The 20963-nt window shown below is 44.4% G+C and overlaps 1 protein-coding gene across 1 annotated transcript in view; it reads right to left on the bottom strand.

Annotated features, from left to right (window-relative positions):
• Nucleotides 1-2176: 2176 nt before the first annotated feature.
• SUCLG2 (succinate-CoA ligase GDP-forming subunit beta) overlaps nt 2177-20963 on the bottom strand; it is a 77671-nt gene continuing 58884 nt past the window's right edge. The window contains exons 7-8 of the mRNA XM_075183406.1: nt 20684-20780; nt 2177-2394 (exon numbers count right to left, since the gene is read on the bottom strand). Coding sequence (XP_075039507.1) covers nt 2192-2394; nt 20684-20780 — 300 coding nt within the window. The 3' untranslated portion in view covers nt 2177-2191. The remainder of the gene's footprint in view (nt 2395-20683; nt 20781-20963) is intronic.

Consider the following 20963-nt stretch of genomic DNA (forward strand, 5'->3'; position numbering starts at 1 on the left):
TTTTGTATGTTGTCCCCGTGTCTGCGTGTTTTTCCTCCGAGTGCTCCGGTTTCCTCCCACACTCCAAAAACATACTGGCAGGTTAATTGGCTGCTATTAATTGACCTTAGTCTCTCTCGGTCTGTGTGTGTGTGTGTTAGGGAATTTAGACTGTAAGCTCCAATGGGGCAGGGACTGATGTGAGTGAGTTCTCTGTACAGCGCTGCGGAATTAGTGGCGCTATATAAATAACTGATGATGATTAAACACTGCAGAAATACCATGCAGGTAACAATTAAGAAAAAGCCGTAGTCACAACAAGAGATGAGCAAAACAATTGTGGGTGTTATAAACCTGTCATTTATTTATAGATTTTGTTTTCTTAATTGCTAAAAATGATACTTTAAAATGAAATAAATGATGGCACCTGTAAGCAATGGTTCCAAGTCCATAGTAACTATTTCTGCCATCACTATAAAACCACAATGCCAGATTTTGGCATGTTACTCACGTGTTGTCTACCTATTTATCGGTTTATAAGACAATATATAAGAACGCAAAGTAAATAAATACATAAAAATAAAAGCAAATCCCCCCCCCCCACACACACTTTAGAATCCGATTGGATCTACAAGTAGATTGTATTACAGACGTGGCGTTCCAAATTGCACAGATGCGATCAGAGTGCGATGGAGACTGGCCGCAGAAGAGTCAGCTGATGGCCACAGACTGATGGTTTGGCATTAGCCCCCTTGGTTTTCCAGCCATGTGAAGAATAGCTAAAGCAATTAGATTAATCACTGCAGACTTCCGTTATAATTTACTTATTTAGAGATTACTGACAAGTGCATCCAACCGTTCCCGCTAACAGCAGCTGTCGTCTCCTTTGACGCTTCATATAGAAGAAATTGCTCCAGTATAAACAGACGTGCAGATGGGGCTCCAGGTATCAGTCACAACCAATCACTCTCAGATGGCTCTGGTCACACTGACCAATCTGACTACTGCCTAGTGAGTGACCAGCCCTGCTTATCATTCAAAATTATGATAGTAATTTGCATGTCTTGGAGTTGCTTCTAATACGACCTCCAACTGAAGTGATTACAGAAATAAAATGGCTGGCTTGAATGCCAAATCTTAACTATTTAATGTAAAAGTTGAGTACCAAAAATATCCTTGCTGAACCAAACGGAAATATTGAGTTTTTATTCGGATTGAAACCTCACTAATAAAATTTATCACTATTAAAACACTCTTCTTGAGAGCAAGTTTTATTATTACATATTATATTATTATACTTTTATTATTATTTTTAATATCATGCAGGTATCCTCCTTATTTCTTAACCACAGGGTGGCGCTCTTGTGTGGTGTCCATGTACAACATTTTATTATGGCAGTACCTTTGCCGGCTGCAAGCAGAGATTTGGCCATATACTTCTATCGTGGGTTGTAAGCTGCTGGTCAGCTGAGAAAAAAAAAACCCATCTCGATTCTGGCTGAGGTCCACGTTTTTCCCCTCATTGACCACTCGTTACCTAAACGAGCTAAAAAGATGGGTGACAACATTCCTAGCTTACCGGAAGGAAAACATGACTGAGCCAGTCACCAACTCTGTAATTGTTTCATTGAGAACAGCCAGATAATGACGGGAAGATTTGCAAATGAGGACAACCAAATTCTGACTAATGGCAAAGCATGAAAATTATACCTGATAATGGTAACTAGACATTTGGCAGTGTATGTAAACAGTCTTATGTATCTCCCTGCAAACTATCGTCCCATGTTTTAATTATTTTAGGCTCATCATCGAATTCAGCCAACAATCTCTCCGTATGAGCTGGATTTGATTGGACTTTGTCCAAAATTTGTGGTTGGTCAATAACTGCATCAACTTGTGGGTGGTAATCACCTGGGGATCTCGTGTGCTCGGACCAGTGTGTGTTACACTGATCATGGGATTGATTGGATAACTATCTGCATGTTAAGCACAGTCTAATTGTCTTTAAAATACTAAGTATCTTATACAATAGCCGGCTACTGTTAAATACAACTTCACATCCTGAATTATAAAACAAATTCATCTAACATCAGCATGCACAATACTGTTAATCAGAACTAGACATGGGGACAATACAAACACAAAGACTCCATTGTTTCCCTGACACTGGAAGAGAATCACGCAGTACCTATTAAACAAAAGCGGCGTTATTTCATACAAAAGATCCGTTACAATACTTTTTTTTGTTCTTACCAAAGCAAGCAATGTTTCCCTCCATGCCGATGTACTTCAGGTCGTACTTGGCAGCCTCGCTCTCAATGGGATCGGTTTCCGACGTGTCATCCATCGCAAAAATCGCCTTTTGTCTGAATTCTGCATTGTCGTCAAAGTTAATTTTTGCATCAAAGCACACGACTGCGGTGATAGAAAGAGAGGGGGGGGGGTGTGGATGAAGTTTACTTGATGACAATTCAATTCTTGACTGAGCTTAGAAGCTTACAAAGATCTAAACAAGACCCTTCACGTAACAATGACATAAAAATCTATTGTCTGTCAAAGCAGACTGGTGGATAGATGGGCAAGTTTGAAGAAAAAAAAAAAGAAAAGTTAGAACACAGACATTTCTATGGTTTTAATGCTTAATTATTTGGAGACACAACAGTAAGATTTATTAAATACAAGAGCTTTGATCAATTATATTAAAATGAATGTACTGAAAATCTACAAAAGCAAATAAAGTTCAGTCTTAAGTAAAAAGAAAAAGAAAAGTCTGTGTCTAATACAGCGTAGAAACAAGGATTATAATGTGGAACAATAGAATGTTTCATGACAATACTGGAGATACAAAAGAAGAAAAATATGGATTGTGACATGATGTGTTAGGATACAAACACAAGACACAAACGTCTGCTCACTCCAAATCTCAAGGTGCTCCCTAAACTAGAAGGACAGTCTGAGAGCTGGAGGTAAATCATAAAACATAGCAGAAACTGCTCAGTCTTACGTACACTGTCGGATACACAGTATGTTACGTATCTAGAAGGTATCGATCTCCTTCCTCTTGCACATTGAAATATCAATACATTTAAACAGAAGGCACAATTTTAATAAACACAATAACTATGGGGTTTACACTATAACAGTAACCTCCCCATTTACATGACAGATAGGCACATTGAGGCCCACAAGTACCATAAAATGCAGTAATTTGACAAGAATAGCCTGCTGGGAACTTGTCATTTCACACTGACTGGAAAAGGAGAAGTTGCCTAAGTCTTCCTGTCGTCTCAGACTGAGGGTTACCTTCATCAAACCTTCTAAAAAGTAAATGTGGAGGAGTTGCCCATAGCAACCAATCAGATTCTACCTGTCATTTTGTGGTGGGTTCTAGAATATAATAGAATATGATTGGTTGCTATGGGCAACACCTCCACTTTTCCTTTTTAGACTGTTTAATTAATCTACCCCATGTTAATCTATAGCATGTGGTCTCAACCTCCGAGTCAGGTCACAAAATGTTCCATCCAACCAGATGACCAAGTGTGATATACAAGACCGTCTGAAGATGCGCACTGTACGAACGTCACATCAAAAGTGTGAGCTATTACCCCTTTATAACCCAATAAGGGGCAAAAATGTGACACTATTTTTAGTATGATTTAAAAATAAAAAAAACAAACTTCACTTTCAATAAATACACATTCCCTTAGGACTTACACACACATCAGGTAAAACAGTTGCGAGTTATTAGACAGCTGCCTCTGCCGCATGGTGGGTACAGCTGGCACGCCTGTCATGGTAGAGTTCATTGATCTTAATGATAAATAAGATTTCTGTGAATGCAGGATGCATCTGGACCTGTACTATATTTGGCTTGTCCAGCATTAAAGTCTATCTGCCTACTGGCGCTTAGATACTGCACCTGTGGTTGGGGGGGGGGGGGGGGGTTATAGGCACTACACGAGCAAATAGACTGGGTGGCATCCAAAACATGCCGCGGACCTAGGATTAGCATTAAAAGAATGAACGGATCTGTGAGTAAAAGTATGATTTTTAATGTCAGTGGGTAAAGGGGGCCTACAGCGCTGCGGACCTTATGTGGCGAACTCTAAATAAGAAATAGATAACTACAGAAGCATTTACCATAGACATCAGTGACATCTAAAATGACAGTCTGTCTAGCCGTGTTCACCGCACTGTGCACACGGAGGGTAAAATGCAATTTTTACCTGTTCTGTAAGACAATATTTCTGCAAACGAGAGTAAAGTACTGTAACAATCCAGACACCACGTGGGAGTTCCCTGAACATGTTAAGTGTAGGGAGAGTGACAGGATTCTATACGGAGTTATTAGTTTCTGAATTAAACAGAAGCAGCTTGTCTGTCTGCTGACTTTGACGAAACATCGCTCTGTGTAAGACAAGCTGCCTATCCAGAGGAATATATAATACATTCAGCTTATCCGATATATACTTCAGGATGCACAATGCCTCAGGACCATCGTACTGATAAAAACACCAAAATAAGCTCAGCTCAACTTTAACGGCATATATACCACATTTGTGGGGGGCTTCATATCTATTAGTCCATTACTGAAAATGAACTCATCAAGAAGCCCAGAGAACTAGGAATAGATTTCTCTTCCATATAGCCTTGTGGTAGAACCATGTTGCTTTCGAGTACGAAATAAAAAAAAAACCCACACATGGTTCTCCTTGATTGATTGGCAATTGCCTCTAAAACTCTGCAGTTCACAGATATCTGTATTATGGGATTAGGCAAATGGGTTCTACACAGTGCTTACAATATGGAAGTTTAATAGAGCAATATTTCCAGATAACAAAATAATGCAATGTTGTGCCTCTCCTAACAGTTTCCGACGGCTTCAGTTTAACCCATTACTTAATTCCAACAAGTAAACAACTTAATCATGACAAGACAAGTTACTTAACTTTAATTGGCTTTTTTATTATATTATGCAGCCATCAGTGTTTTTACATGTATAATAATGACTGGGAACAGATGGCTACCATCTTATACACAGAAGTACATTAAAACGGTTCAAGCAAATTGTATATGACCATCTTTGGTTGATGAACGATGGTGTGTTTTAAACTGGTTTTAAAACACTTCTGTGTGTACCAAAAGACATGATTCCACTACACGGATTTCATTTTTAAACAGAGACCATCACAAGTTAAGTTTTTGTGATTTTCTTTTCCTATAAGATACTTTTGAATAAACGACACTGCATGTGGGATTCAATTGGCGACGACATCCCGCGGCGCTGTTTTATGAGGTGCGTGCTAAAATGAAAGGAGGTTTTAACCAGAACAGGTGATGGATGCGGCAGTGAACAGGTAGCGCACAGCCACATATCACGCGAGGTTCCTACTGGAGTAACAAACAGTAAACAGAAAGCTCTAACAGCAGCTCCAAAATTAAAACCATAAAAATTTAAGCTGTGCCAAGTGGCATAATGTTATCTACCAATAATGATATCAACTGCACATTCTTTGAAATGTTTGAAGTATAAACTTGCATCATACAATTTCGATATCATCTAATTTTTTAGTTTGTTCTCCCTGTGTTTGTTCCCTTCTGGTGCTCCTGTTTCCTCCCACAGTCCAAAAACAAGCTGGAAGCTTAACTGTCTTATTACCAAACTAACCCATGTGTGTCCATGTGTTAGGGAGTATAGATTGCAAGCTCCAGTGGCGATGTGAGCAATGTGAATGAATATGCATTCTCTGTAAAGAGCGAAGGACACACACACACACATATTCTTGGCACTAGAGATACTCCCGCAACATAACGCTCTCCCCGATACTGTTGCTACGTTTTATAAAACGGACATAAAAGCATCATTAGTGCTACGACTACAATATACAAATAGAACATACACTTATGATTTTACAACCTAGGTCAGAGCCAGGGGCGGACTGGCCATCTGGCCCTTCTGGTAAATGCCAGAAGGGCTGATGGCTAGATGGGCCGCTGCGGACTGGCTATTACAATCTGAAAGTTAATGGGGTCGGCCTTAGTCTATTAGAGGCCGGCCCCGACACTGATTGGCTTCCTGGTGGCTGGCTCCTCCACAGGAACTAGCCACCTTACTACCGTGCAGGTCAGGGCTGTTTCATCCTCCTCTCCCCCTCTGCCCATGACTACCTCCACAAGGAAATACAGAAAGTCACAGACAGCGCGTGCATTCCACAGTGGAACGCACGCGCTGTCTGTGACTTCCTGTATTAGCTTGTGAAGTAGTGCGTTCCACTGTGACTTCCTGTGATGCCTCTCTGCCTCCTCCAACACACTGACAGCCTGGTCATTTATCCTAAAGATGCCGGGTATCCAGTTGATGGATCTAAACAGCAAGTATTAAGTGTATTATCCTGAAGCAATATGATTTCAATGCGATTCTGTGGACCTTTAGCTCAATATCACATTCCCTTTTGGGCACTCATAGAACTCAATTAATGTACTTTGTAACACCAGTTCATTTGTGTGATCAGGATCTTTTGCTGCTGGACTCTGTTCCAAAAAATTCCTTAGGTCCATAAGTTCTTTTCTCATAATAAGGACAGTTTTTACTGGTAACAAGCAATTTGTACCCTAATATGTTTGTAAAGGGTATACTCATCTTTGCTGACATTTTTTAACATTGTTAAATATAAGACATGTAGAGGATTTTTATTCAAATAATACCCTCTATCTATTTAACAAGCATTGCTTATATACAATGTATAGTGAAGTGTATCCAAGGCTGTCTGAGCGGAGTAAAGATGTGGTTTTTGGGTGCTTCAGGGTTGGTGCTGTATGGCAGTAATTGGCAACCCAATATACTCATGTGCGATTCTCCAACCTTCAAAAGGTCTGCACATTAACCTTAATTTCATGGATGAAAGCCCCCAAACAAACTAGCCAAAATGCCCAAACATGTCCGTCATTTGCTGTAAAATAGACCCACATGCAGTCAGACCTCCACTTCCCACTATTATGCAGTGAATCAGGGCCGGACTGGTCATCTGGCACTCCTGGCAAATTTGGTAATCTCGTGAGACAAAGAGCTTCCCTGCTCACGCTACAGGAAGTTCCCACCCTTATGGATGTCAGCAGCACCAGAAGAATAGATAAGTACAGTGGGCTGGGGGTGTCATAATGTGCCTGGGGGGATGGCGTGATGTGGCTGGGAGGGTGTGATAAATGTAATGTTTTATTATAATGTATGTATCAATGCCCCATGTTGGCCACACCCACAACATATTGTGGTCACGCCCTTTTCGGCGCGGCCGCTGCGCGGCAGCACACAGTTTCTTCCCTGCTGGAACTGAGGTGGGCCTGTGTACTTTAAATGCCAGGGCTGATTTTTAGTCCCAGTCCAGCCCTGGTCAGAGCTGAAACTTAACCAACACTGAGGCTGCAATAACACTAATGTAACTGTGCTGTATAGCACTTCATATATTAATACAAATACTATACGGAGTTGGATGCAACGACTGTGCCGTAGTCCGAAGGTTAAGTGATAATTCACTGTTCTGTAGGAATCAATGCGCATTCATCACAAAAAAAGACTTGAAAATAACACTGGTCGAGAAGACGGATACAAGTGGCATCTCGTCTGTGATGGCCGAGCAACGAGCGCTCCTGATGTCACCTGGCAAATAAATAAACGCCTACACAATTCTCAGGCACTGCAAACTCCGTAGGCTATACCATACATGCATAATGTTGACAGCGTGGAGCAGAAAGCCGGATGTCTGGCCGTGATTTACACAGCTCGGATTCCCATTTTCATTTGCGTAGTCATAAGTAACCAAAATATATTCCTCACCAGGGACTCCGAGCCTTTCTCCTCTTCAGACCTAAGTACACGTTGTATTATCTGACTTCGCCCTCCCTGAAAGCTGCAAGGTGCTGACAATAACATTCGTAACAACACCTATTCACTTGCCATTTAGTAATCTGCTTCTGTTATTTCCTAATAAGAGCTCTCGGAATTAAATTATACGCCTGCCCTCTCGCAGATGAGCCGATACAATTTTCAAAAGAATTCAAAGTTCTATTTTATTGTGTTTCTGCTTACTGTGCAAATACCTGATCTAATGTACAGTATACTGCGGGTGCAAATTCCTATTAAGTTAGACTACAGCAAAAATTGACTTACAATTCTTAAATTGAAAAATAGAGAGAGCGCGGGGCTGTTTTTGGCAGGTTTATAGCAGCTACAGATGAACAGTAATCCTTGAATCGGAAGAGGATAAAAACCCATTGTTTTTTTTTTTTTTTACTTTACAATTTAAATCTAATATCTGAGCAGTTATAAACCCATTTTTTTTAACTCAGAAAGCACTTATGTTCTATTTGAAACATTTAGATTTACAAGGGATTTTACGTGCCCGGGAGAGAATGAGACAGGAGTCTGTGCAGTCAGCATGTTAGTGTACCTATTGTCTATACGCTGGAGGTAGCCATTTTGTGGGCCAATATGAGAGTCAAGATTGTAGCCTATCAGCTCACAAGGAAATAGATCTCATGCCTCAGTGATGTCACTGGTTCCCAGGGTATTGATTGGCTGCAGTGTTGTACACTTAAAAAAAAAAAGACTTTATTCATCTACATTAGTCCGTTACGTAATGGAGTTTACAATCTACAACAGTGTTGGCTAACCTGTGACACTCCAGGTGTTGTGAAACTACAACTCCCAGAATACTCTTCCAGCAATAAGCTGCTATATATTGGCAAAGCATGCTGGGAATTGTAGTTTCACAACACCTGGAGTGTCACAGGTTAGCCAACACTAATCTACAACATACCTCCCAACATTACCTCTTCTTTAATTGGGACAGGGGGTGTGACCACATGACAATGGGGGTGTGGCTAGGGCTTTTGCAGTGCTAGGCTGCCACGTACTTCTCCCCCACTTCAAACACCATTTATTGCATGGCGCCCCAGGGCATGCAGCACCCGTTCAACAATGTTCTGCCATGCAGAGGATACCTCCCAAATTTCCCACTAGTGCGACAAAGCTGTCCTTATTGGGAAGAAAAGACAGAGCCCTCAAATCGGGACTGCCCAACCTGAAACGGGACAGCTGGGAGGTATCAAAATATACTAGATCCAGTTTTTTTTAAAGATGTTTCACTATAGTCAGAATAATTAATTGGGCGACATAGAAAACAGATTAGCCATAAACTTTTTCGAACAGTTTGCAATTGAGTGAGGCAATGCACGATGGAGGATCCTGATTACAGACAGACCGAGTTGTATAAAATTGATTCATAGTCAGTGAACAAGTCTTTAGCAGCAATGGTAAAAAAAAAAAAGAGGTTTAAAAATAAATAATTTATATTAATAAACCTCCTGTATATGTGTAGCTGTTTTTAAGCCGATGTTTTCTGGTCTCAGATCTGTGTATTGGGGGTATGAGTTTTCATGACTTGAAAAGACAAAGTTTGGCAGTTTTTTCACTTTATCAGCAACGGATTTAAAGCATTTCTAGTCAACTCCTTTGTGGCAGAATTAAAGATTAATTAATAAACTTAGCAGATCCTTCCTATGATGGTTGAAATTATGCATCTTAATATGCCTTTAATCACCATTAGACAAGCTACTTATCGCAAGTTTCAGCGTATCATTCCAATCTGTGCCGCCGCTAATTAATTAACCCCTGGGTAGCGATCATTATGACGATTTTCATGTGGTGCTGGGTTATTTAACCCTACTTAGTCCATCTATATGCAGCAATTTGTTTTCATATACTTAGTCAACAGACAATAAAAGTCTTAAGAGGAAAAGAGCTTCCCTTAAAGGCAAAATAAACCATCTCACTATATATAGAGTTATTTACACATGTTTATCTATAAATGCTCTGTAAAATAAAGCCGCATTATGGGCAGTCCCAGGTATGTATCAACAGCAGTGGGAGAGGTCATATTAGAAGGAAAAACTAATTATACAGTGCAGTTTGCGGCCAAGTTATATATACAAACAATAGAGTAAGTTTTAAATGTTGTATCGGGTAATAACATTTGAATAAAACAGCACTGTGGCTAGTATTGCTGCCTCACAGCACTGAGGTCATGTGATTCTAACCAGGGCCTGCTCTGAGTGTAGTTCGTATGTTCTCGTGTTTTGTGGGGATGTTCCCTGGGTGTTCGGGTTGCCTCCCACGCTCCCAAAAAAAATAAAAAAAAAATAAAATAAAAAAATAAAAAATAAAAAAAATATGCAACAAAAAAAAATCTCACACAAATAAAAAATAAATACTTGTATGTTAACTGGGGCTGATTAAAATGAACATGTGTATGTAAATTTAGACTGTAAGCTCCAAAGGTGACAGGGACTGATGTGAATGGTTAAATAGTCTCTCTACAGCTGTGTAATATGGTGGAGCTGTATAAAAAAATAATAATAGACCTACAGGAAGGGGAAAAAAAACCAAGTAGAAATCCAACACTATAAAGTCCTTTTAAAGTTGATCAGTCAAGAATATTCCCATGCTCCAACACTAGAGACAGCGTGGCAAGAGCCTTTCTGGTCACCACACAGCCTCATACACTAGGGGCAGCGTGGTGAGAGCCTCCCTGCGTCACCACACAGCCTCATACACTAGGGACAGCGTGGCGAGAGCCTCTCTGCATCACCACACAGCCTCATACACTAGGGGCAGCGTGGCGAGAGCCTCTCTGCATCACCACACAGCCTCATACACTAGGGGCAGCGTGGCGAGAGCCTCCCTGCGTCACCACACAGCCTCATACACTAGGGGCATCGTGGCGGGAGCCTTTCTGCGTCACCACACAGCCTCATACACTAGGGGCATCGTGGCGAGAGATTATGCATTACCACACAGCCTCATACACTAGGGGCAGCGTGGCGAGAGACTCTGCGTCACCACAGCCTCATACACTAGGGGCAGCGTGGCGAGCGCCTTTCTGGTCACCACACTACTCATACACTAGGGGCAGCGTGGCGAGCGCCTTTCTGGTCACCACACTACTCATACACTAGGGGCAGCGTGGTGAGAGCCTCCCTGCGTCACCACACAGCCTCATACACTAGGGGCAGCGTGGCGAGAGCCTTTCTGGTCACCACACAGCCTCATACACTAGAGGCAGCGTGGCGAGAGCCTCTTTGCACCACCACGCAACCTCATACACTAGAGGCAGCGTGGGGAGAGCCTCCCTGCGTCACCACACAGCCTCAAACACTAGAGGCAGCGTGGCGAGAGCCTTTCTGGTCACCACACAGCCTCATACACTAGGGGCAGCGTGGCGATAGCCTCCCTGCGTCACCACACAGCCTCATACACTAGAGGCAGCGTGGCGAGAGCCTTTCTGGTCACCACACAGCCTCATACACTAGGGGCAGCGTGGCGATAGCCTCCCTGCGTCACCACACAGCCTCAAACACTAGACGCAGTGTGGCGAGAGCCTTTCTGGTCACCACACAGCCTCATAAACTAGGGGCAGCGTGGCGAGAACCTCCCTGCGTCACCACACAGCCTCGTACACTAGGGGCAGCGTGGCGATAGCCTCCCTGCGTCACCACACAGCCTCATACACTAGGGGCAGCGTGGCGAGAGCCTTTCTGGTCACCACACAGCCTCATACACTAGGGGCAGCGTGGCGAGAGCCTCCCTGCGTCACCACACAGCCTCATACACTAGAGGCAGCGTGGCGAGAGCCTCCCTGCGTCACCACACAGCCTAATACACTAGGGGCAACGTGGCGAGAGCCTCCCTGCGTCACCACACAGCCTCATACACTAGGGGCAGCGTGGCGAGAGCCTCCCTGCGTCACCACACAGCCTCATACACTAGGGGCAGCGTGGCGAGAGCCTCCCTGCGTCACCACACAGCCTCGTACACTAGGGGCAGCGTGGCGAGAGACTCTGCGTCACCACACAGCCTCATACACTAGGGGCAGCGTGGCGAGAGCCTCCCTGCGTCACCACACAGCCTAATACACTAGGGGCAGCGTGGCGATAGCCTTTTTGCGCCACCATGCAACCTCATACACTAGAGGCAGCGTGGCGAGAGCCTCCCTGCGTCACCACCCAGCCTCAAACACTAGGGGCAGCGTGGCGAGAGATTCTGCGTCACCACACAGCCTCATACACTAGGGGCAGCGTGGCGAGAGCCTTTCTGGTCACCACAGCCTCATACACTAGGGGCAGCGTGGCGAGAACCTCCCTGCGTCACCACACAGCCTCATACACTAGGGGCAGCGTGGCGAGAGCCTTTCTGGTCACCACACAGCCTCATACACTAGGCGCAGCGTGGCGAGAGCCTTTCTGGTCACCACACAGCCTCATACACTAGGCGCAGCGTGGCGAGAGCCTTTCTGGTCACCACACAGCCTCATACACTAGGGGCAGCGTGGCGAGAGCCTTTCTGGTCACCACACAGCCTCATACACTAGAGGCAGCGTGGCGAGAGCCTTTCTGGTCACCACACAGCCTCATACACTAGGGGCAGCGTGGCGAGAGCCTTTCTGGTCACCACACAGCCTCATACACTAGGGGCAGCGTGGCGAGAGCCTTTCTGGTCACCACAGCCTCATACACTAGGGGCAGCGTGGCGAGAGCCTTTCTGGTCACCACACAGCCTCATACACTAGGCGCAGCGTGGCGAGAGCCTTTCTGGTCACCACACAGCCTCATACACTAGGCGCAGCGTGGCGAGAGCCTTTCTGGTCACCACACAGCCTAATACACTAGGGGCAGCGTGGCGAGAGCCTTTCTGGTCACCACACAGCCTCATACACTAGAGGCAGCGTGGCGAGAGCCTTTCTGGTCACCGCACAGCCTCATACACTAGGGGCAGCGTGGCGAGAACCTCCCTGCGTCACCACACAGCCTCATACACTAGAGGCAGCGTGGCGAGAGCCTTTCTGGTCACCACACAGCCTCATACACTAGGGGCAGCGTGGCGAGAGCCTTTCTGGTCACCACACAGCCTCATACACTAGGGGCAGCGTGGCGAGAGCCTTTCTGGTCACCACACAGCCTCATACACTAGGGGCAGCGTGGCGAGAGCCTTTCTGGTCACCACACAGCCTCATACACTAGGCGCAGCGTGGCGAGAGCCTTTCTGGTCACCACACAGCCTCATACACTAGGCGCAGCGTGGCGAGAGCCTTTCTGGTCACCACACAGCCTAATACACTAGGGGCAGCGTGGCGAGAGCCTTTCTGGTCACCACACAGCCTCATACACTAGGGGCAGCGTGGCAAGAGCCTTTCTGGTCACCACACAGCCTCATACACTAGAGGCAGCGTGGCGAGAGCCTTTCTGGTCACCGCACAGCCTCATACACTAGGGGCAGCGTGGCGAGAGCCTTTCTGGTCACCGCACAGCCTCATACACTAGGGGCAGCGTGGCGAGAGCCTCCCTGCGTCACCACACAGCCTCATACACTAGGGGCAGCGTGGCGAGAGCCTTTCTGGTCACCGCACAGCCTCATACACTAGGGGCAGCATGGCGAGAGCCTTTCTGGTCACCACACAGCCTCATACACTAGGGGCAGCGTGGCGAGAGCCTCCCTGCGTCACCACACAGCCTCATACACTAGGGGCAGCGTGGCGAGAGCCTCCCTGCGTCACCGCACAGCCTCATACACTAGGGGCAGCGTGGCGAGAGACTCTGCGTTACCACACAGCCTCATACACTAGAGGCAGCTTGGCAAGAGCCTCTCAGCGTCACCACACAGCCTGAAACACTACAGGTAGCTTGGAGAGAGTCTGTCTGCGTTACCACACAGCCTCATACACTAGGGGCAGCGTGGCGAGAGCCTTTCTGGTCACCACACAGCCTCATACACTAGGGGCAGCGTGGCGAGAGCCTTTCTGGTCACCACACAGCCTCATACACTAGGGGCAGCTTGGCAAGAGCCTCTCAGCGTCACCACACAGCCTGAAACACTACAGGTAGCTTGGAGAGAGCCTTTCTGGTCACCACGCAGCCTTAAACACTAGAGGCAGGGTGGCAAGAGCCTCTCTGTGGTTTACTAGAGCAGCCACGGAGGTTTCCTGAGGAAGAAGAAGGTGGGGCAAGGCATACATGATGCTGTGCACGAGCAGTCTAATTTTCCAGTCAAAGCTGTACCACTTGATGTGCTTAGACAGCGCAGCAAGATAGAGAGTCAGGACCTGTTGCGCAAACAGGGTACATTTATTTTGTCAATCAACGCCAAAAAGAAATAAAAACAGTCAATGTTCATGTGCAATGTTTAACCCTTTCGCAGCCACTGACTTAAATTTAGGTCCACACACGACTGTTCCCAGATTGATAAGCATCGAAGAGTTATCTCATGTCAGGGCATGCAGTAATCTTAGTTGCCATTACGTGTGAGGATAAACTTCATTTACCCTCCAGAAGTCAGGGTATGATCTCCCAAGTAGCTTTCATTACTGGTTTTAGTTAGCTTGGAATCTTGGGCATTACTGCCCAGCTTCCCAAACCCCCTCCCCGGCACTCCAAAGTTTTTTTGCTCCGAGCTCCCGAGTGAAGTTGGTTCACATTCTGCTAGTGAAAGGACAGTGTTCTGCTTGTCCAGTCCCCAAGCCAATCGATGCCGTTCCACATCACACACACATCAATATACACAAACATATTGTTAAGCCTCAAAAAACCTACACAAAGGGGCAGATTCAATTGGCCGCCATGTTCCTGGTCGCGAGATATTACCGTTTCTATGGCAAAAAGAAACACTTACTTTTGTTCGCACCCCTATGGGGCCGCGAGCAAAAGTGAGTGGTACTTTCACTAAAAAAAAAAAATCTCAGCGTAGTGTCTCGTGGCCGTTCCGGGACAATACGCAGCAATGTTTGTTAGAATTGGAGCTGCCCCAAAACCTCTAATAATGTTCACATACTCTGAATCCTATAAGTCAATTTAGTGGTATAGTTGTAGGGCAACATTAACTGTGTACAGATAGCACGTTTGCATAATCCTGTCCTTTGCTATTTTACCATTTACGATTTTGATTGTCTTTGGGGCTTAGCTGTTTTTAGAGGGCACAGGTTTAAATCTAGTTGGCATTTATAAACGCTACACACCAACGTTTGTATTTTTATTAAGACGTTTAGTGGAACGAATTGTGTTTGCATGACATTTTTAGAGGCAAAACGATATTGTTTGGGCATTTTTATTTCAAATATAACAAAGATTTGCAAGAGCATAGTGTCAAGTGCAAAATTGCGGACGTGCATAGTTGTCTACTTCCAGGGCTGAAACTAATTTTTGGCGCCTGCATTGAACATTTTATTGGAGCACAAATACATGTGCCAATGGGCCCAGCCAAAAAGAGCCAGCAGACCTCTGTCAAGGAAACGGTTACACCTCACAGCAGCCAGCTAATGGCAAACTGTCCAATTTCAAAAAACCTTTTTATTTCCAAACACAGATTTAAAAATACCCATTTAATTTCCACTAAGACTTTATAGGGTCCTATTACAAGCTGGCACTGTTTGAAAAAAACACTCTCGATTGTTGGAAACCCTACAGATTACCTTCTAGCCAACTTGATGTACAGTGTAAGGCTTTCATCGACGACATTTAATTTAATAGCGTTTAAATAGGCAGTTTTAGCGCTGTAACATGCGGATTTCAGAATCCAGGAGCCAAAATGCCCAAATCTGCAGCAATACTGGGAGAGATTTGGAAATAATAGAAAACCTCAGTTTCTTTTGAGTCCAACTGAAAATCGCAGCTATAACGGAAAGACTTATCAGTGTAAGCGCTGTTGGGCGGATTCTCTCCAATATCTTAAACACTTCTAAAGCTGCAGTTTGTTAAAGGCACAAAGAGAAACCAATGTATATCCAGACATCATCATCATTTATTTATATAGCGCCAATGATTCTGCATCGCTGTACAGAGAACGCATTCACATCAGTCCCTGCCCCATTGGAGCTTACAGTCTAAATTCCCTAATATAGACCAGACAGGGAGAGACTAGGGTCAATTTTTGATAGCAGCCAATTAACCTACCAGTATGTTTTTGGAGTGTGGGAGGACACCGGAGCACCCGGAGGAAACCCACGTAAACACGGGGAGAACATACAAACTCCACACAGATAAGGCCATGGTCGGGAATTGAACTCCTGACCCCAGTGCTGTGAGGCAGAAGTGCTAACCACTAGGGCACTGTGCTGCCCATAAAGTTTTCACATTCATTAAAAACATTAATTAATATTTTCACCAGTGAATTTAAAAACAAGTTTATGAACTGTGTACGGCATATAGCGATTAAAAGTCTGTAAGGGCAACACGATTGCGAAATTTTTGGGCACCCCTGCCCTGTGTATCTGTCATGTGCCTGTTTAAAGTACTAAACACAATAATATTATTTATTTTGTGACATAAATTGAAGTGTTTCAGAGCTAACCAGGTAATTTAACAAAATGTGGAGGCCAGAGACTTCTCTATTAATGTGCCTTTTAGCACGATGTAATGTGCCTTTTAGTTATGAAAGTGTAATACCGTGAGGATTTTAATCTCCAGAACAAGGCCGCTTTCTCCTTAGCATGCTGCCAAATCACCTGGCATTGATTAAGTGGCACCAGCCCATGCAGACAGAATGATTACTACAGTTTGCACAAAAATTGATTTAAAAACTTTGCAAAGAAAAAAAAAAAAAAAAAAAAAAGTATTGTCAAGTACTCCGGATTGATCCGGGTAGTTTAAAATATGGATCTTCTGTACATTAAAAACTACACATGATGCATCAACGTAGCTCTGAAAATTGATAAGCGTTAACGTGACATAATCTAAACTATAAATTGCAATTGAATGAGCTTTATGCATCTCGTTAGTGATTCAGATAAATAAATTGCTATTTAAAAGATAAACAGCTTGAGGTTACAAAATTAAATTTCTTGTTTTGGTAACTTCTGCTTTAAAAGGAGACACCATCCAATTTTCATATACTCATATCCCCTATTTAAATAACATGATTTGCACCGTTATCATTTGTTCTGCTTGCTTATGGGTGAAATACAGCATGTATAACATCTGTTTAACCAGCCACAACCACTTGGTATAGGAGTTATGCCCAGATAAGCATTTGTGCAGCTTGTGAAAATAACAGGTGAATAATCCGCTGCTCCTTCCCATTGAACCAGGCTGACGGTGATAGCCTGCTCCTGGTAACTTTGCGATCCAGTTCCGGGGCAACCAGAAGAAATAACGCCAGGTCTTCCCTGCACATAGGTTAATCTTTAGATCATCTTACAAGTGATCTAGCGACGCTGAGGTGCCAAGGAGTCACAAATAGCCCCCTAAAGCATATTTCTCAAACAGAATTTAGACGCAAGTGGTCAACAGGCCATTTACATTCCAGCACGCTCAGATTAATGCAGCGCTCAGATTAATGCAGCGCTCAGATTAATGCAGCCTAGAGGCACGTGCTGGAAACACTTCATTACAACAAGTAGCATCTACATTACTCATCTGATGACGTCTGATGATTATTTGTAAATGTTCTTCTTCTTTATGGATGAAATGCAGCTTGTGCAAATGCCGTTTAAACATACATGCAAACGTTCTGTAGCAAGAATTCCACGCAAACTTCATCAAATCAATTTGTAAATGAAGTAGATGGGGCTCATATATACAGCCCCCTAAATATTTCTTACAGGCAGTGGTGAGTGATGGCTGTGGTTAAATCAACTCTCTAAATTAGCACCCACATAATCATCATCACACAAACATAGGGATGGAACATTATGAAGGCAGTGGGAAGTTACACTGTGGTGCCGAGTAGGGTCATCACCCCGAGAACGGGGGTTGTTTGCGGGATCTGTAAAGTACCATCTAGGTCAGTGTTGGCTAACCAGTGATACACCAAGTGTTGTGAAACTACAAGTCCCAGCATACCCTTCCAGCAATAAGCTGCTATATGTTGGCAAAGCATGCTGGCACAACACCTGGAGTGTCACAGGTTAGCCAACACTGATCTAGGTGGACACACAGAGTTCAGGCGACACGGCCCTCAGGCGACACGGCCCTCAGGGCGACACGGCCCTCAGGGCCGCACGGCCCTCAGGGCCGCACGGCCCTCAGGGCGACACGGCCCTCAGGGCGACACGGCCCTCAGGGCGACACGGCCCTCAGGGCGACACGGCCCTCAGGGCGACACGGCCCTCAGACCGCACGGCCCTCAGACCGCACGGCCCTCAGACCGCACGGCCCTCAGACCGCACGGCCCTCAGGGCGACACGGCCCTCAGGGCGACACGGCCCTCAGGGCGACACGGCCCTCAGGGCGACACGGCCCTCAGGGCGACACGGCCCTCAGGGCGACACGGCCCTCAGGGCGACACGGCTGGTGCCATCGCCGTTCCTCTTTGGTGGCAGCAGCTGCCACAGAAGATGGTAGACGACTGCCCTAGCTCTGTTTCCCGCAGCCAGCATGATGAATAAAAACACCAGGCTACTCAAAGCTACTCCAATCTGTTGAACGACCACAAGAGCATCTGAGCGGCACAAAAAGCAAAAACCATCTCCAGAAGGAGGTTCAGTAATTTCGTGTCTCCGCCTTCCGCGCGCTCTCTCATTCCAACCGCGATGCACCCCCCCCCCCCCCCCTGTAGCTGCACAGAACTGCCAGGTTCCAATAGCTTCTGTATTATTTGGGGCTGATAATGCTGCTGCCTTACAACAGCCACAAACACACTTTTCCTGGACGGCGGCTACCATCATTATTATGCTCCCAATTGCATCAAGTGTTGATTTCATTGTATGTCATCTATTTGTGTCATCATCCCCTCAATGTACAGCGCTGCGCAACGTGCCAGCCCTTTATAAATACGAGTATTATAATTATTAAATAAAGAAATGAAAGTTGCTCAATCAATTTATAGGCTATAGCAGGTGCGTGAAAGGGTGGGGTTATCCTAAAAGGAACAAACACACGAAAAGAGTTCCCCCAGCACACTGCTATAGCCAGCAACAGATCTGCTATTTCTACTTTCTATTATAATTATTATTAATAATAGTAATTTATTACAATGTAAAAATAAGTCAACTTAGTTGCGAGAGGTGATCCTGATCTAGCTGTGTTTTGCCTTTTGCTGACAAATGCAGGTTTGCATTGCGTCCTGGAACACTCTCTAAGGACATAGAGATGTTGCCTATAGCAACCAATCAGATTCTAGCTGTTACTTTGTAGAATGCACTAAATAAATGACAGCTAGAATCTGATTGGTTGCTATAGGCAACATCTCTACTTCTTCAAACCCACAGTTTAGTAAATATACTCCCAAGCATCATTACATATGAATGACGGCAAAATTAGGGCAAACAGTCAATGCATTTTGAAGCACATTTAATTACCTTATAAACTATTGCAGTGTTAAATTTATGAAATTAGCAAAAGTGACAATAGTCTCTGCTACTATAAGGTGTAATACTGAACCTATCGGCGCTATAGTAGCAGTAGGGGAGACCTAATCTGGGACCTGCTTGTCCCTTCTGGGTAGAGATGCTCAGGCTCGGTTCCTCGGAAACCGAACACACCCAAACTTAGGGGATCAGAGTCGGCATGAGTGCCGGCTCGGTACTGTCGCGCGCCCTCGGAATCCGAAACGAGGCAAAACGTCATTGTGACGTAGTCGGATCTCGCAAGTTTTGGATTCCTTTTTAATCTCCAACATCACGGAGGGTGGGAAGGAGAGCGGACCCCCATTTATCTTTTCTGCCACTGCTGTGTGCCAATGTGTCCTAGATGTGCTAGGAACTGCCGTGTGTTTGTGTCATTGCTCTGTCGCTTACCATCCAGCCAGGTCGCTGCAGTATTTGTCTGAAAGTGTATGAAAATAATATTGTGATCTGTGAGGTGGTCAAAACTGACTGCAAATGACTTGAAATTAGTGTTATTGAGGTTAATAATAATGTAGGAACAAAAAAAAAAGAGCAAAATTATGTGATTGTAGCATATTTTAGTTTTTTTTTCTAAAAAAATCCAAAACCAAAATACACACGAGGGTGGTTTTGCCAAAACCAAAACACGAAGCTAATCCAGATCCACAACCAAAACCAGTTCATGGGGGTCAGTGAGCATCTCTAATATCAACCAATCAGATTCTGATTGGTTGATATTAGCTATAGGCAACATATTGCTATAGGCAACATCTCTACTTTTTCAAACCCGCAGTTTAGTAAATATACTCCCAAGCATCATTACGTATGAATGACGGCAAAATTAGGGCAAACAGTCAATGCATTTTGAAGCACATTTAATTACCTTATAAACTATTGCAGTGTTAAATTTATGAAATTAGCAAAAGTGACAATAGTCTCTGCTACTATAAGGTGTAATACTGAACCTATCGGCGCTATAGTAGCAGTAGGGGGAGACCTAATCTGGGACAACACCTAACTAACCATACAAACAGGTTGGGTGTATGGGTTTCCTTTCACATAGAGATGCATTTGACATCACATTCTTCCTGCACAAGTCTGACAGGACCCAGACGCTGCTAATTACACTACAACGCTGAACATTTCAATTACTTATCAGGTGATTATGACTTCCAGGTCTCTCCAGTTATCAAGCTAGCAGCATTATGACGAAAAAGCAGCTTGACCCTAGTCAAATGCACCTTAAACAGTTAAGTTTACTGAACGCTTAAGTTCACCAGGGAGAAAAAAGTGACGACGATTCAGAAAACACAATTACACAATTGTTCTTTCCTCACCTTGTCCTTCCGGAGTTTCACCGAAGGGATTCACTTCAACCTGAGTAGCATCGACTTTCAGAAAAAGCTTGTACAGCTTCATAATCTGATCTGCGGCCTGCGTTTCATTAAACAAAACACGATTACAACGTTAGCAAGGACGCACATTACATGAAAAATTAAATTGTTCTATTACACACTTGGAAGCATTACAAATGAAGATTTAAAAAGAAAGAAAAAAATGACATCTTTAGCCCGGGAATGAATTCTTCCCCCGATCCCTGGCAAACTTATAACAGTC

Source organism: Mixophyes fleayi, chromosome 8, assembly GCF_038048845.1.
Source record: "Mixophyes fleayi isolate aMixFle1 chromosome 8, aMixFle1.hap1, whole genome shotgun sequence".
NCBI classification, from domain to species: Eukaryota; Metazoa; Chordata; class Amphibia; order Anura; family Limnodynastidae; genus Mixophyes; species Mixophyes fleayi.